Source organism: Chlamydotis macqueenii, chromosome 1 (genome assembly GCF_036417535.1).
Source record: "Chlamydotis macqueenii isolate bChlMac1 chromosome 1, bChlMac1.mat, whole genome shotgun sequence".
Lineage (NCBI taxonomy): Eukaryota > Metazoa > Chordata > Aves > Otidiformes > Otididae > Chlamydotis > Chlamydotis macqueenii.
In genome coordinates, this window is record NC_141556.1 from 204,279,386 (window position 1) to 204,297,583 (window position 18,198).

The 18,198-nt window shown below is 42.9% G+C and overlaps 1 protein-coding gene across 1 annotated transcript in view; it reads right to left on the reverse strand.

Moving 5' to 3' along the window:
• HEPHL1 (hephaestin like 1) overlaps window positions 1–13,929 on the reverse strand; it is a 34,020-nt gene extending 20,091 nt beyond the window's left edge. Inside the window, exons 1-4 of the mRNA XM_086742671.1 lie at window positions 13,760–13,929; window positions 3,692–3,936; window positions 2,712–2,924; window positions 721–900 (exon numbers count right to left, since the gene is read on the reverse strand). Of these exons, the coding sequence (XP_086598797.1) occupies window positions 721–900; window positions 2,712–2,924; window positions 3,692–3,936; window positions 13,760–13,929 (808 nt within the window). The remainder of the gene's footprint in view (window positions 1–720; window positions 901–2,711; window positions 2,925–3,691; window positions 3,937–13,759) is intronic.
• Window positions 13,930–18,198: the final 4,269 nt, after the last annotated feature.

Sequence of the window (18,198 nt, forward strand, 5' to 3'; positions counted from 1 at the left end):
CTCACTGCAAGAAAGACATTGAGGCCCTGGAACGCGTTCAGAGGAGGGCTACGAAGCTGGTGAGGGGTCTGGAGCACAGGCCTTATGAGGAGCGGCTGAGGGAGCTGGGATTGTTCAGTCTGGAGAAGAGGAGGCTCAGGGGAGACCTTATAGCTCTCTATAACTTCCTGAAGGGAGGTTGTAGTGAGCTAGGGGTCGGCCTTTTCTCTCATGTAGACAGTGATAGAACTAGAGGCAATGGTTTCAAGCTGCGCCAGGGGAGATTCAGGCTGGACATTAGGAAATATTACTTCTCGGAAAGGGTAGTCAGGCACTGGAATGCACTGCCCAGGGAGGTGGTGGAGTCACCGACCATGGGGGTGTTCAAGAAACGTTTGGATGTTGTGTTGAGGGATATGATTTAGCTGAGAAGTATTGGTGATGGTTGGACTGGATGATCTTTTAGGTCTTTTCCAATCCTGATCTTGATAATTCTGATAATTCTGATAATTCTGAAAGTGGCAGAGCTGGGCATGAAAGCCAAATCTCCTTTCTGCAAACCAGTGTGTTGTGCTGTATTTAGGGAGAGGCTATTTATCAACACGGTACTTCAACATCCTGACCCATTCCTTGCTGATACAGATAAAGGAGAGACACCACAAGGGACAGAAAGTCCTACTGAAATGAAAAAAAAGCCCAGTCACTGCTGTAGGTCAGCAATTGCTCAAGAGTCCTTCTCACCATGCATTCGGTTGCTGGTCTGGAAACCTTTATCCTCTTTGTCAACTGTGGCTGGTTCTAAGCAGAAGGTGTTTATATTCTCATCGAGGTACCAGCTGAAGTTTTCATCTACAATGCTAAACATCAGGGCAAAAGCATTAGCAGCACCAGTCCCTTCTATTGAGGTCTCATCTGCAGTTCCTAAATTGCAAACGAAAAGGAAAGTGATAAAAAAAGCCTTGGAGAGGATTGAATTCAAAAGTGACAATAACTTTGGAGCACTCGAGGAAATGTGGTGCTCTGTCTGTGATCCACAGTGCAGGATGAATCTCCTAATTTTGCTCTTCTAAGACATCTTAACCCCCCTCCAGCAGCCTTTGAACAGACAAGTGCCTCCAGAAGGCAGTTCAACTCATCTAAGTCAAGCTGATATTTCAGGATCTCTTTGAGTTGACATAAGCGCAAGTACCTGCCAATATCTATGGTCCCATTTTCCCCATCTTTGGCCCACTGCACCCAACCCTGTGCTTTAGTCAGTGTTAGCATCTGTGTGCCTACACAGCGAGCCAGTGCATGGGCCTCATCCAGCCAGAAACTAGGGAATTTTTTTTTTTTTTTGACCTGGAATGAAGGAGAGGCAAGTGTTAGCCTACATTTCTGTTGCACTGAAGTGACTGGAGAACCATATGTTCAGAATGGCCATCTGGCTCACTCTCCATGGACTAACAAGAAAGTCTGGACAATTGTCTAGGACTAGATTCTTAAATTTAAAAAGTCTGAAGGCAAGATGAGTATAATCTGTTCAGGCTAAGTTCAATATCATTATTTGAGTGACAATTTGGGGAACAACCTGAGACTATAGGAGTAGCAATACTGAGTAGTCTATTATTAACCATTGGCACTTTTAGACTTCATCTAATCATCCAGTCTACCTCTGAAACCATGAAAACCTTTGCTTCCCTTATCTCCTATGGGAGGGAGCTCCAGAACCTTGCTGTCAGTCCTGTACAGAGCCACCCACCACCGTTGGACGGAGGACTACAGGAGTAGCATCATGCAGATATCCACCTTGATGAATTCAAGACCAAACATGCAGACAACCTGGCCTTTCAGGCTAGGATCATTTTGAATGTGCTACCTCCTAGCTTTATGTATTATTGCAGTTATCAGCTCAGTTTCACATATTCAGGCAGTTCTGTGGATTTCAAAGGCTCTCCAGGAGAATAAAAATATGAGACCTTTTAATTATGTGAGTTAAGCTGGAGATTAGGCCTGTCCTTTCAAACTTGAAGTCTTTCTCTTCTTCATATATAAAAACTGCTTCACTCATATGTTCTGTATATAAAATTGGGGCTGATTTTGTACTGTGGGAGGTACTGGAAAGAGGTGGCAGGGTTACACGTGCCCAGGGGAAAGGGGGCAATGGCTCAGCTGTAGAGGGGAGAGGGCTGGTACGTAGTCCCTGATGGCTCCAGCTCAAAATTAGCAGGTTATGAAGTACAGGCTGTCACCTCAGTTGTTCAGCACACATCCCTGTATGGTTGTAATATACAACTTGTGAGCAAAAATAAATATATAGTCTGTATGGGGAAAAAATGACAAAGAACATTGGGGTTTCAAATATGTAAATGCCAATGCCAAAGTCACCCGCCCAGCCCTGATTTCATTTCCTGGGCAGTGAGTCCTTTGCTTGTCCTGAAATGATCCTAGTTTGGGAACATTTATTTTTGGTCTTGGCCACGACTGGCTGGCCATAGAGCATGCTGCAGTCCCTCCACCAGCTGAGGCAAATCTTTTGTGAAGCCAAAGGGGAGCAGGAAGGGGGTTGTCCCAGAGCTACAATACCTACCCTGGGATGGTCCTGGAATGGCCCAGCTATTCCTTGCCCCTTTTTTATGGGCTATGTAGGGATAGACTCTAGACCATCATGTTTATACCTGTAAGCAAAAATGACTGTTAAGATGCCAAGCTTGGCAGAGGGGCTTGCTTTATCAGAGTTTCTAGCTCAGTACCTTTTTTACAAACCAGCAGTGGCCCAATTAAACCAGATGCAATATCTCTTGGTGTGTCAATGTGAGAATGGTAAATCCAAGTCAAGCAGTTTGAGTCTGCCAAAGTTGGGGAATAATCTTTCCTTACTGGCCATGTGTACGTGTAATTTCCACCAGGAACAACAAAGTCGTCCTCTTTGCTTTTACCGCCAGTTCCATCAGGGTAAAGTGCTCCTAATACATTAAAAGAAAAAGGAAGCTTTTAGGCCCCCCCCCTTAACTGTTTTTCTTAAATAAATGTGTACCTTATTCTATTTTATCACAGATTTCTAAAATAATATCAGCACTCACAAACACAGAATCACTGAGAAACTGTGAAAAACTCAGAAGTTCTGGTAAAACCATAAAAAAAATTTGAGACTTAAAATCTATTCTTTATCATAGACAAAGCTTTAAAGATGCATTAACAGGCTCTAATTTTTCCTTGGCTCTTTATTCTCATCAGTCATCTACACATTTTATCAGCTGCCATTGTGTATCTTCTCACAGAAAACTGATGAGAGTAATGCATGTAGGCAAATCCATACAGTCCTCTAACTAAAATACACGTGCATAGGTTTGGGATTCTGAAAATTAAATCATGCCTGTTGTAGCCCTATAGAGAGGAAAATATTTACTTACAAGAATTCCATCCATTCAAACAGGCTAGAAGTAGAAGAAAGATGCTTTGGTGACTTACAATTCAGGAAAATAATTCAGGAAAAAAGACCTACCTAACCTGTTTCAGTACTGGATTTTTCCCAGGCATGGAAGGTTTGTGGCAAAAAGTTTTAAGAGATGAGCCTGGTCCTGCTTTTAGTCATCACCTGCAATTACTGTTGAGTTCATGAGAAGAGTCCTCTGATGTCAATGGCCAGAACCATAAATACTCAGACAAACTTTTAGTCATTATATTAGCTACTCCAGGGGAAAAGGAGAGGAAAAGGCAAACCAGCTTTTACCTTCGGAGTCCTTGTCATAGAAGACTCCATGCGGATGCACAGAGTATGGGCGAGAAGCAAAGTTTTTTAGATGGATGATAAAGACATCCTCTTCTTCTGCCTTCAGGACTGGCCCGAGGAACCCCAGCCATGCTGCTTTGGGGATCTCCTGGGAGTAAGTGTCATCTGTGAATTGCCTAAAAATAGCCTTTTTGTACACACGTCCTATCCGGTTGGCTCCTCTTGTTGCATACACACTTGCAAACCTAGTGTTGGGAAGGGAAAATATTTTAGGAACAAAAAAAATCTCCTTTAAGAGTAGATCAAATAGCTGGTGCTTGCAGTGCAGCTAAATAGTTCCCTGGACATATCACGTAGCTGGTGGGATAAAAGCTGAGGCATAAATCTGGACAGCAGTAGCAGGGTCCAAGACCCTTTCTGTACAGTAAAAGTCATCCTACTTGCGGGTCTGGTCTTTACCGTGGTTACAACAAGTCTTCACTAAAGGATGAGCCACTCAGGCTTTTCTGTACGGTTTTAACAGCTTCTGTCTCTTTTGAAGCTTTAAAACCTCACATCTGAAAGTATGACTGTTCAGAAGGAAAACCAAATTCATTTTTTTCAAGAGCCGATAAGAGTGATTGTAATCAATTAATTTGACACCCCAGAGGAGTAACACAATTTTTTTTTTTCATGAAATGCATAATTTCTACATTCCAGAGTCTATGTTTATAGCGACTTCAAGTGATGGCGAACCCACCATAGGGTCAGTGGTTGAGATATTATAGCTATTAAGTACCTGCTTCCTTCAAATCCTGAACTGCATTTGTAGTCTAATATCATCTAGCTCCACACTCTAACCACTGGTTTCCATCAAGCCCTCTCCTCAGTTCAAAGAAGCCACATGCCATCAAGAGTTTCTTTTTTTATGCAGGCACTTGCATAAGTTTTAATTAATTGACTAAATTGCCTCTTACCCTTCTTCTGGACAAACCAAGTACACTGACATTCTTTATGCCACAAATCTTTCCCAAAGCTGTTTTCTGAAAGTGTTCTAATATTTGTCTATCTCTTTTGAAGTCTGAACACAAAAATTTCACACAATAGGCAAGTAATATTCCAGCTAAAGCGAGAGGTGCTCCCAGTCAATGTTTCTTACACAACTGGAAATTAGTTTTGCCCTTTTCAATATACCATCATACTGGCAACCCATGTTTATCCCATCTGTTATGATATAAAATCTTTTATTTGCTTCTCTCCAGGTTACACATTCTTGATCCTTAAATATCCCACACAAAGAGGATAGAAATGAACCCCTACACAACCAGCAGTGGACTGTACGACCAGTTTCACCATAGCTGACTGCTCCATGAGTTTTTGCATCTCCTGAAGATCGTTTGAACTTTCATACTTCCTAACAAACTCATTAAAAAGCTGCGCTAAATTTCCTTGAAGTATCACTGGCAGAAATAGAGCAATTTCATGTTTGTAGTGAGTTTTGTGGCTGGCCAGTTAACCTACTCGAACCCATTTTGTTTAGGTGCTTTTGTGCAGTGCCAGAAACCTGTGTTGGACATCACTTGAGTTGAAAGGTATGATTTTCTATAATTTATTCACAATAAGATCCACTACTCCCCCTTTTCAAGCTGTCTCTGCTTGACAACATTACTGACATCCCCCATCCATGGTCATTACACCTCCGTGTCCACTGCCTGAACCAGATCCCTGAAGTGATCCAGATAAAAAGCCTCCAAAAATAATGCTTTTTAATTTGAAAAATGTGCTTTATAACAAGCCAAGAGCTCTTTTGGCACAAATGAAAATGTTACCAATGATGCTGCTGTGGCAGAAACATCTGGCTAGGATGGAGGGGAAGGGACAGAAGCTTCTCAGTCTGCTTCTTCACAGAATAATGTATGTCAGATAAATACACTCCAAAAGCGTGGTTAAGGAACAGGTTGCCAAGAAGTCTGGATTTTCAGTGAATTAGCAGGTCTGTGGTAACTGTCTGTGTGTGCACAGCAAGACCTGGCAAGTCACACCATGCTCACCAAGGAGAAGATACCTTCCCCTGCCTGGAGGGAAGAGCTGCTGCAAGAGCCCTTACCACAGAGAGGAGGTGGTGTCGGTAGTAGTGCAGTGTAAACGCACATGCTTCCTTACCTCATGGCAATGTATTCATGTGGCTATGCCCTCATTCGAATTATAAATTGATTTTTTAAATGTTTTATAATAAATTTTCTCTAGCAAAAGATCCAATAGATTTTTTTTTTCAGAAAGTACTTATTTTCAGGAGATATTTTTCAGTAGATTTTTTTCCATTTTCATCAGCCACTGAATACTTTCAAAGAGGTGCTGCAGTGGCGTCGTGCTTTCCCATGATGGCAGTGTCCTTATGCCCTTGGTTTCTGGCCAGACAACATTGCACGCTCTCCCATAACCTCACTCCCTGGAATACACTGTCTCTCCAAAGAAGGAGAAATGTACCACAGAAAAAATGCTCTTCTTAATCAGGCTTTGTCAAATGCTTGACATGAGCCTAGCTCCTTTAAATGCATAGATCAAGGATCCCAAAATTTAGTTAGGTCCTGAGGTTCAATAAATCACCCTGAGAAAACCCTGTAGGTTTAGGTACCAGAGACTTCCTCAGTGCCTAAAGCCATGCTGTAGCATCTTTGTTGGCTAGATCTGTGCCTGTCTCCTACTTAAAGCCATCTAGGAGGCCGTTCAGAGCTGCAGAGCTGCAGCTGCCGCCAGCCACAGTGTAGGCGATGCTCTTCTGTGCAGGGCATCAAGCAAGGCAAGAGTCATGGAGCCAGAAAGGGATCACAGGGTGAAAGGAGCAACCTGGCCTCTTGGTCCTGGTTAATTATGGGTTTTGTTTAATCATTATCCAGAACAAAACAACTAATCAAATCTGGGACACAAATCCTACATGCCACTGATGCCCTCTTGCTGTTGCCTTACAGACTCAGGCTCTTTCATAGCTTCCTTTCCTTCTAGATCCACGCTCTCCAAAGGCCAGAAGAGTTTCTTACTCAAAACGCTCTGATTTTTGGGAGTTTCTTGAAGTGCAGACACTGCAGCCTCACTCCTTCTTCTATCTGGGAAGAGTTCTTCTACCTATACAGAGATACGTATTTTCAGCACATCCTTTCGGTTGCTCTCAGTACACAAGAACAGAACACACTGGTTGCTGTGAGTCCTGCTCTAGGTGCCCAGGCTGCCCCATTTCATCCAGGAGGTATTTTGAGTGCCCACCTTGGCCTTGCAAGTAGCTGGTAGCTCTATGTCTCTTTACAGGTGTTGCTGTACTGCACATTAAAGTGCTGAAAGTATTTTGCAGAAAGACTACTCACATTGGAGCTAATGGTATCAGACATAAGAAGCTCATAGAAAGGATGCATGAGTGTCAGTGACTTCTCCTCTGCACTCCTAGATGCCTGGATCATGGGTGTGTGGCTACAGTGGGGCTGGTACCTCTACCCAGTGCCACAGTGCAGCCAGCAGATGTGTTGGAAGGAGCTGGCACAGGCTCAGTGCCATGGCTCCTGCTACTCCATCAGTGGGACACAGAGGTTTGTTCTCTGTCCCTTTTCTTGCTATCAATGAGAGCTTCTTCTCAGTGCTCCATGAAGTCTCTGCTGACAGTGCCATTCATACCATACATATCCCACTACACAGTTCCTTACCAAACATCTCCAGAGTCCCTCAGAGATTTTCTCCACTTCAGGATAGTGTCCTGCTGACCTTTCATCTCCCAACTTCGACAACAGTTCTCAAACCCCATTCCCTGTCTTCTTTTGATTCTGTCTGCTTCCTTGGGAAACACTTCACATTTTCATAAAATCATAGAATGGTTTGGGTTGGAAGGGACCTTTAAAGGCCATCCAGTCCAATCCCCCTGCAAGGAGCAGGGACATCTCCAACCAGATCAGGTTGCTCAGAGCCTCGTCCAACCTGGCCTTGAGCATCTCCAGGGATGGGGCATCCACCACCTTTCTGGGCAACATGTGCCAGTGTTCCACCACCCTCAGTGTAAAACTTTTTTTCCTTATGTGTGGCAGTAAAAACACGGACTCCGTGGATGGTGTTCCAGAGACTTCTATTGCCAGTCAGCATTAGTCTTTTATACCCTAAGTTACACGCGAAGCGCACACACTTAATTATCTAATTTGATTGGTAGCAATATACTGTTCACGGGCCTTATGCTTCGTTTGGATTGGTTATAATTTTTTTGTTGTCTTTACTATTTTTGCCTTTGGTATTTCCTTATCTTGTTCTAGTTGCTGGTTTTTGTTATTGAGCAAGTGGTGTTCAAGGACATAGCCCAGATTCGTCAATGTCAAACAGCTGTGCTGCACTCTCTGCCTCCACACTTATGTGCAGTCTGAACCTGCTTCACATAAGGAAAAAATTTTTTACAATGAAGGTGTCATTTTCAGTCGAACATCCCCTTCAACTGCATCTCCTGTTTCATTCATTCCCACTGACTTTCCAATATGTTGTTCCAGCAGTAGCTTCTCCAAATGCTGTAATGGTTAAACACATCCAGTTCTCTGAATCTGCCTTTGCCTCTTTCTTCCAGTGGTCACAAGGTGCCTATTGTACTGGACACCCCCTGCCAAAATGTCTCCTATCTCTCATTCCTGTCTTGTAACAAGAAGCCAAACCTTGCTTCTTGTTGCTCCCCTGCTAACTTCAGATCACTACATCCTCCTGGTGTCTTTATGATATCCTTGCCTGAACCTCTTCCATGCTTCTGGTCTTGTGGCAATGTAAGAGTTGCTCTTCTAAACCTTGACTGTCTCCCTCCAACTCAGTTGTCACGACGCAGAAAATCGTCATAATCAGCCAGTTCCACTTCTTGTAGGAAAGCGGAACCGTCCATCGCCTGGAGCTGTACCTGTGCGAGTTCCCTAAATTCCCTCCTTCGTCTTCTCCAGCAAGGCCAGTCTTGAGGTTACGTATAGAGGTAAGCAGGCTTGTGAATCAGGGCATGAAAAATCTTGTTCAACTAGGATAACCATGCAAATCCTTCCTTTATTTCTGTGCCTGGTTTCATTTTGCCAGTTGACCATTCTCAGCAGTCCTTAAACTCCAAGAAAAGCTGGCAATGCATGAGTGGGACAGGGAGTTATTAATTGGGAATGAACTCTAATTCCTTAAAATTAGTATTAATATAATCACAGTCATCTGAGCCCCTGTAATGATGAGCACTAAAACTCTTCCAAGTGAGAGTAAACCAAGAGTGTTGTGTAGATTTCACTTCAAATCAAGACACACAGATAATCTGCCATCCGAGGGTAAGAACATGAGTTAGGTAGGACCATGAGTTAAGTGTAATTTCTACACCTAATTATTTTATCACAGAGGGAAAATATTTTGCTAGGATTTTTACTGTATTTAAGTTACCTTTAATCTTGCGAAACAGAACAACAGCAACCTAATCTCTGTAAGGTTTTTCAAGAGGTGCTTATGTGAGCATTATGTTACAGCGTACAGGAAGAAATGGAAAGAGAGCTATGGCTCTCTTGTGCATGGCCAAACAGCTCCTCAGTGGACTGGAGCCAGATCGCTCACTGATACAATTTTGAAGCCTGCTGAGCTTGTTTGCCAGTGTTACCACCACTGAAAAATCAGCACTTCAAATAACTAACTACCAGATGTGGAGTCGCAAATTGTCACCTGCTGTTAACATGCCCAATAGCCACTGTACATTCCTGGGTGCAGCTGTAGGTAAAGGCAAACTTTCTTTTATTACTGTTGTTCCACTAAAATCCCATAGATTTTACACTGACAGTATTTTCAACAGCTATCTTGTTAGGCTTGTTCCCTGAAATCTGTTGGTGGTGAAGCCTTTCTTATTCTCTACCTTTTTTACATACTCTATGCCTGGGTTTGTAACAGATTTTGTCCCTAAATTCCCCATTTTCCCTCTGGCTGGAGTAAGCCAAGACAGTAAGTCCCCATGGCTCCAGGATGCTTCTGGGCAGTGTAATCTGTTGAGGGTAACCCTCTCCAAACCATGACTCCCATGCTAAACCCAATGCAATGTCTGTGCTAAAGAGTTGGCCAGTGGAGTGGGACCAGTGGTGCCAGCTCTCATTTGTAGATGGTGCCCTGATCACACAGCATTGAACAAGGTGTGTTGTGTGTCCTCAAAAGAGAGAGACACAATGTCCTCAAAGAATGTTTTAGGCCTTTTCTGAAAAGAGAGAGACACAATGTCCTCAAAGGATGTTTTAGGTCTTTTCTGACCTACACAGGTAACTGAAGAGGTCAATGAAGCCCATACAATCTTAGAGGAAGCTCTGAAGTGTGGTTATAATAGTTTCTCTCCTAGGATAAACTTCTGCTTCCACTGAAGCCAATAACAAAACTCCTCTCAGGCTTCATTAGAGGTAGGATTTCACCTTGAATGCCCTTTTGATGTTGACCCTTCCCACAATGATCATCTCTGCTGATGCAATTGGGTCATTTGGCCGCATGATGACTCAGCCATTAGTTTAGCATCCGTGACGTCAATTTCACTGTCATTTGTCTGGGTGGCATCTTCTCATAGGCAAATTGCACAAACTGTGTTTGATGCTATGGTAACAAAAAACACCCGTTAGTGTTGGTGGGTGCAAGACTTGGCCCAGATAAATGTAGGATTGGTGGCCTACAGAAAAGTGATGAGCTGTTACATTAGGTAAAACTTAATAACATCTACCACCAGCAGAGCAAGATTTAAGTGACCATCATGTAAACTAGCATCAAATTTATGTAAAGAGATTATCAATCAAACTCTAATCCTGAGGACTGAGCCACAGGAGGGAGGGAAAGACTTGATATATGTCAAGCCACAACGCCTAGGTGTATTTTTCTTTTGAAAGGTTGTTGCCTATGTGGCCATTAAAATGAGCAGGCAATGCCTGAGCTCACCCACCTACTGCAGCATTATTCATGCCCTAACCCACAAAATCTCACTGGGATCTGCAGCATGTCCAGGAACACTCACAGCACCTTGCACCCTGTGTGTCCAGTCCACCATGGTTTAATGATGCCAATTCTTTCACCAATTATATTAGTTGGGAGAGGATGCTGAACATCTTCCCAGCTCACCTACGCTCAGTGACCATAATTTGGATCTGTCTGTGATTTCCAGAGTTCTGTGTGCTTCAATATATGTCAGCTTAATTTTCAAAGGGAGAACTGGGAGTGAAATGCCTTGATTTCATTCATAACACTCCAAATTATGAGAATTAGTGGAACAGCTTGAGGCTTCAAGTAGGCAAGACAAATGGCAGAGGCGGACAGCCTCGTTACTCTCTTTACATACAAAGCACTGATGCACAGCAAGATATTTGCTTTTTCAAGCAGCAGGCTGGCCCTTGAGCACTGCAGCAACACGAGGCCTAATAAAAATTAGCATCCAAGCAGAATAGCTATGTTAAGACAGGGTTTGTGTTTGGGTTAATCAGCTCCGAGGAGAGGCAGCCCTTTCAGCTCCCGCCCAGGCAGGAGCTGTTGCAGCCCTGCGGCTGCTGGCTCAGGAGGGAGCTCACTCAGCATCAGCACCAGCACAGCCGGAGTGGAGCAGTGTAGCTGTGCCTGCTGCCAGAACCAGCTCACCAGCTATCAAAGTCTCCTTTCTCCTCATTACTGCTAAAAAATAAAAGCTGAGGAAGGCATTATTGACTTTGGCACAGCAACATTGAAAATAATTTCTTAAATCTTACTATCTGATCCAGGTAACATAACACTTTCCATCACATGCTTGCTAATTCAGCATTTTTATTAAGTAGGGAAGAATAAGTGGGTTTGATTATATCTCTGTGGGCTACCTTGAATCAAAGGGAGCATTCCTTTATGTTTATGCACCGGCTCTTTTAGAGATAATCAGTTTGTCTGCAACCTCTATATCTTTGCTTCCCTATCAGTAAAACTGGGATAGTGCCCCACCGAATGGGTGCTGTGAGGATGCTTCACAAGGTGAGAAGTGCTCAGCTCAGCGAGCCCGAGCGTTGCTGCTTGCAGAACACAGATGGCTCAAAATGCACTCCTGTCCCCACCTAGAAATGGATCCTTAAACTTTGTTTATGGAAGTAAGATTTTTATAATATCTGCAGGAGCCAATTAATTAGCTGAAAAGTAACCTGCTTTAAATATACTGCTTTAAATTTACAGTAGAGGTTATCCTAAAGAGCTAAACAGTCAAAACAGCTATTACTGGTTCACTATTTAGTCCACCTGCTTATGCAGACACACTATTATTCCAGAATATAGCACTTTATTGTGGCTAACTCAGTACAGTTTGGAAATGGAGTAAGCTGGTTACAAGAATCACTTTATTATTCTGCATATAGGGAGTTCATCACAAACAGCTCCCCAGCTTTGAATGTCTACCTTAAAAGGTAGACTAAAATGTCTCCCATTAAAAAACGTCTGCCTTTGAATGTCTGCCTTTGAGTCTACCTTAAAATCCTCTGTGGATAAGCCCTTTGGAATTAACATTCTGTAATTACTACATTACAGCGATGACTGAAGACATAAGCTGTCATCCCTCCCTGTCATGCCATGTAAAAGGCATTGCATTTATGTCACAGACTTTAAAGCAAATGTGCCACTTGATGTTCAGAAAACACGAAGTGCAGACAGCCTTAAAAGTACAATTTATAGTACAGATTCCAGTCTTTCTATGGTGTTGGGGTGGATTTACAGGTGGCTGCCCTTCACTTAAAGCTGAACTATTTTTAGTAAGAGTTCTTCCAGTTTAGGGAGAGGAGGAAGTTATTCTTTTCTAAAAATAATAGGGAAGTGAGAAATTCAAGTGTTTAACACAACTGAAGAATAACCTTTCCAACAAAGCCTGTTGTCATGGGCTGGGAACAAACTATTACCCTGAATTCTACCTATAAAGGTAACACCTGTTGACTTGGATGCTATCTTCAGTTGTTAACAGCACAAGCATAAGTTTGTTTTGAAAAATAAAACTCTTCCTTGCCTCCTCCTTGTGGCAAAATCATTTCATTTATGAAATCCAACTGAGAGTGATTCCAAAATTACCAGCCACTAGAGAAAAGTCTGGAGTTGCTTAGGATTTCCTGAAAAGTCAGAAAGGACTTTTCCATTTCCACCTGCTGGGACACAACATCGAGCTCCCAGTGTGCCTCTAGACCTGCTATGGTCACTGGGACCTCCTCACTTGCTCACAGCTCCCACACCAACCCCAAACCTAGACTCAGAGGAAGGACCCCCAAACTATCTCTAGAGTGTCAAAGGTATCACTGAAATCTTAAAAAGATTCCCACGCATGTTTGAAGCCCACACTGCAGAGAGGCACCTAGGGTCTGTGCCATCCCCATCTGAAGTCCAGCAGCCAACATCAGCAGTGAGAGCACGAGAACAGATGCTTGTTCCCTTGTTTTCCTCTGGCCAAGTCACAATTCATCACAGTGCTTACTGACACACTCCAGTTTCAGCACAGATGATCTCTGGGACTTCAGTGTGACCCTTCACTGTTCTATGATTAAGCATGTATCTAAATAGATTTCCTAAATGGAGGTCTCCGCAGTTGCACATATTGCAGGGATATATGGACCATCTACTTATGTCTTGTTCATAGGTGCTATACACATCTGAATTTTACAGTCTCATACCACGCCCCCCCAACTTTTATCATCCCACAGGGAGAAAACTTAACAGTTAAACAGACTTCTATGTCTTATTGCAAAAAGCTGTGCTTGATTATGGCAAAGTTGCAATTTGCCTTTAGAGAACAAGTCCCAGAAATACCTGCATCTCCATGAAACACACACAGGGGATTTTGAACCCACTACCTGCCTTTTTTTTTTTGAGAAATATCAGTTCCTTAACGTCACTTTCAAATACACACTATCACCTTGCTTAATCAATCACGATGGAAAAGAAGTCAACCAAAGTCTACTCTTGCCTTGAAGCTGAAATACTGCCTATGATACCACCACTGAAAGAGAAACATGAAAAGGCCATCTTAAGACATTTACAGCAACATTAACCACATCAGTCAATTTTCTTTGGAGTTGTTGATATATCTCAAATTTATCAGAGACCCCAGTGACTTACTTGTCCTCCAAAAGGTTTTGTCCCGTGATCAGATTTTTCCCAGACGGTGCATAGTCCCAGTTCTCTTCCACAATCCCAAGGTAGTAGGTTCTGGTCTTTGCTTCCACCACTGCAAACAGCCAGAGGAACCCAAGAGCACGAAGGCAGCCACCACGCTGCACGGGAGGCATTTGTAGTTGTGATTGCGAGGTTGGCAGCCGGCAGGCAGCAGCAGGATGAGAGAGCTCACAGAGAGCTCACCCCTCCCTCCCAGCTCTCAACAAGTTATAAATAATGAATGGACAGAGCAAAGCTCCTCCTTTTCAGCAGGTAGGACTGGGATAGGTAGAGAGCCTTGCTATGCAGAGCAGGGCTAGGGAGGAGGTTGCTGCCGTGGCAGGACTTTTGCCAATCCTTCAGTGAACTCATAAATTGTTCATTTACCTGTCCAGGCTAGAGCCAGTTGGTGATTTTTCTGAATAGTTGGATGGTTTTTCATCCCCTCTTTTCCAGACTAAGTAGGATGGCATATTAGGGCAGCTTTTTTTTTTCTTTTTGCCATCCCTGTCAAAACCCTTTTAAAGAAAAAAAAAAGTTTAACTCCTTTATTATGTCTGAAATTTCTAACGCTCACATCTTGCTGCCTTCATTCTTTTTTTTCAGTTACATGATACTAGTTTATAATCCAGGGTTATCAGAGAGAGAGAAAGAATTCGCCAGTACCTCTCCAGTTTCTAGGATTTTATGACCCATTCATTAACATTGCAAGTGATCTGAATATATTCAGTTTTAGAATGCCCAAAATGAGGCTCCTTTTTACAAACATTTCTGGAAATTACAGCCTTTGTAAAGTATTTCCCTTTGGATACCTGAGAACTGAGGGACACAAAGATCACCCTCTTATTAACCTTGGTAATTAACATGCCCACGTAGCTCTCTAGAAAATCAGTCCCTCCCTTTACAGCTGAACTTCCTCTAAGAGAACAACTCTATTATATTCTTGGCAAAGCAAAGTGCAGAAAAGTATGAATTGGTAGGATATTCTAAACCATTACGTAATATCTCCTAGGTGGCAAGACACTCTGCAAATTCATACTGCTCTCTTACTCATTTTTATCCAACTAAAGACATTACAAAGTCGCAGTTCTGGAATACAGCATTGCTCTTGAGACTCATCACCAGGTTTAACAGTTGTGAAATTCCCCTTTCAGCTCCAGAACCATCTGACCTCTTCCCGTTGAAGCCAATGCTTGCTAATGGCTAGGAGAGTAAGAGGCTTCTCAAACGCATTTGGCAGCCACAGGTTTAACTTCATCAGTCAAGACCTAGCTCAGTGATGGGAATGTTTTTACCTGGCAGTCGTGTGAGGTTCACGCTCCGGCCTGTGACAGCGACAGCAACCCGTACAGCTGTGCTGAACGCCTCTCACCATGACCGGTGTGCAGGCAGCTCTGAAGGCACACATAGAACTCAAAAAAGCAGGTGAAGTTCACAGCATTCCAACCTCCAGCCACCCGAACCATGGTGAATCTCATCTAAATTCAGACACAAGGCACACTCACACATGGAGTATCTTACTAAAGAAGGTCTCGGTGTCTTCAGGCTATTCATTGCATCTCTTTAGCTGCACGGACTGAAAACCCAGGATATGTCGGTATGGATACAGCCGGACAATTGCAAATGGTCAGCTTACACTGCTGGAAAAGCGAGAGTCCCTCACCTGTAAGCTGTTCTCTAATACATGCTGATGTTCGTTATCTCAAGCCAGTTAAGCGGTGAACAATAAGAAGGAGTAGAAGTGATAGGACAATACAGATGTGCAAGCAGAGATCCTGATCCTCAGAAGTAGCACCCACAGACTTCCTGATGATCTTGAAGACCTTGCTCTTCTCTTCATTCTTCTGCTGCAAACCAAACGCTGCCCAACCTCTTGACATCTCACGTCAATCTATGTCCTCTCTTTCAAAACATCAATCGTTAAAAATCATCTTCCTTTTCCACTCCTGTGTTGTGTCACTCAGATACTCCAGTGATGCCAACTACTAGCACTGTGATTCTAAAAGGCATAATTAGAAAGCAAAATAAAAGTCAATGACTGCAGGACAGGCAGAGGCTTTGCCAGCTGGTGGCACAGCTATCAAACATGCAACCATGGTGGGACCAAAGGGTCAGCTCATGGGCTATGAAGCTGTGAAATACTGCAGTGAATGCTCCCCTTGCCCAGAGTTGCTGTCCTGAGCCAAGGCAAACTGTGAGCTTCATCTCCTGTCACTCAAGCACCTGAGTTTAAAGAACTAGATGCCTGTTAGAATCATAGAATCATAGAATGGTTTGGGTTGGAAGGGACCTTGAAAGGTCATCTAGTCCAGCCCCCCTGCAAGGAGCAGGGACAACCCCGACTAGATCAGGTTGCTCAGAGCCTCATCCAACCTGCCCTTGAATGTTTCCAGGGATGGGACATCCACCACCTCTCTGGGCAACCTGTTCCAGTGCTTTACAACCCTCATGGTAAAAAATTTTTTCCTAATATATAAATTTTTTCCTAATATCTGTTATGCAAATGTTCATTGTTATAACATGAGCATTTGTATTTGAATAGAAAATACACTTATTTAGAGGGTAACATGCACTTTGAATGAAATTGTGTAAAGCTTGATTGCTTAAATTAGCCATCTGAATGGCATTAGAGATATTTAGAGATCAGGTACAGGGCCAATTTAATCCAGACAGTTTTGCTATGACCTTCTGTCTGTTTGCTTTTTTGTAACTAAAGAATTCTGTTATATGTTTAACGTAAATCTATATATATATGTGTACTTGTATAACCCAAGTGCATTGAGCTAATGGGGAATAGGAAGGGGGAGTGTACAATTCTGAGCTGGCACCTGCCTGTGCTGTAGTCATTTAAATAATAATGGTGCTCTGTCCTAGTTTTTTTATTGCTTCTCATGTGCCCAGAATTGGGTCCTGGTTGCTTTCTTGCTAGAATAACTATTCAAAAGTCAAATATGAAGCTAATTCCTTTGTCTTATTACTGTAAAAATTATTTGTGTAACAGGAATAATGTGTTGGCATTAGCACCCTATATCAGCAATGTGTTGTAAGTCTGGTAAACGCCTTAGCTTGGCTTCAGCATTTACTAGATCTGGCAACTTGTATACCCTTTGCATCCACACATTAACACTTAATTACCTTGTCACATCATTAAACTCTGGCACATTTACATTCCGGAGAGGTACTGTGGGCATGAGTCAGAAAAAGATGAAAGAACAGCTGTTTTGCCCTTGCATCAGGAAAATTTCTGGGAAGCTCCCTTCTGGCAGTGAGGTAATGGGATTAAGTTTGTCCCTTTGTTCAGGATCCTTTCAGTAAAAGGGTTGGATACTGGTTCCTCTAAGACTTTCTATCCCTCTGAAGGTTAAATTAGTCCACAGATGAGTTTTGAAGTTTTGCAATCAGAAGCAATGTTCATAGGTCTGAAGGGCAAACATCTTGAGTAGCAGTTTGTGAATGAGCCCTGAAACATCACCGATGGAGCTTTCTTTTTATGTACATCAGAAATTATTGCAACAATTACCTTAAGTTAATCCACTAAAGCCCAGACTTGTGCCAACAAATGTTAGTGAATTAATTAGAATACCTAAGTTAACCCAGCGATCGCCATAAGGTCAAGGAAGAGAGATGCTGGATATGCTGATCTTCTGCACTTCCTTGAAATTAGACGACATGAGTTCAGAGATAAGCACTGTATTCAAACTGCCTACTACGGACAGACGGCTTGTGTTCTCCATTGAGCAGATGATGAGCTGATGTTCAAGCAGATTGACTATGCTATCCTCTCTGCTTCTTCTTGATAGCAGTAGAGTTCCCATTGGTAGACACTCCTTCCCAAGTCCCTCTGCTATGTTGGTTTGCGTCTGCATTGCAATTCAGGTTGGAGAATTAGTCTGCCTCTTTCCAGCATGAGACTACTCTCAGCTGGTATTGCCACCAAACCTGGAGCTGTGACCATCCCAAGGTGACAAAGAGTGCCTGTGGTAAAGCTGGGAACTGAAGTACACCCTCCCAGGTTTCACATCACTCTTTTAACCAAGGCATCCTTCCCCTTCCTCAGTTTTCCCACACTTCCCAGCCACAAACACATATTAAATACAGAAGCCTCATAGTGCATTTGTGACAATCAATTTCACTAGTACTTTCTAATAATTTTCCGAGTTGCAGTAGTAGTGAGCAGAAGGTAAACCTCATGTTATAGTCTTGGATAGTCACACAAGGTGTATCTGAATTAGTGGAATCTTTTGAGTTTATCCTGGTAGGTTGGAAATCTCAAAAACAATCTGCTCTGAAGGCTTCCACCACTTCTATTGCCAATTCTGAATAGGACCTTGGTGAGAAAGGATTCCTTGTCATATACAACACTTCCCAGGAGCACTCCAAGTCCGAAACAACTAGAGACAGAA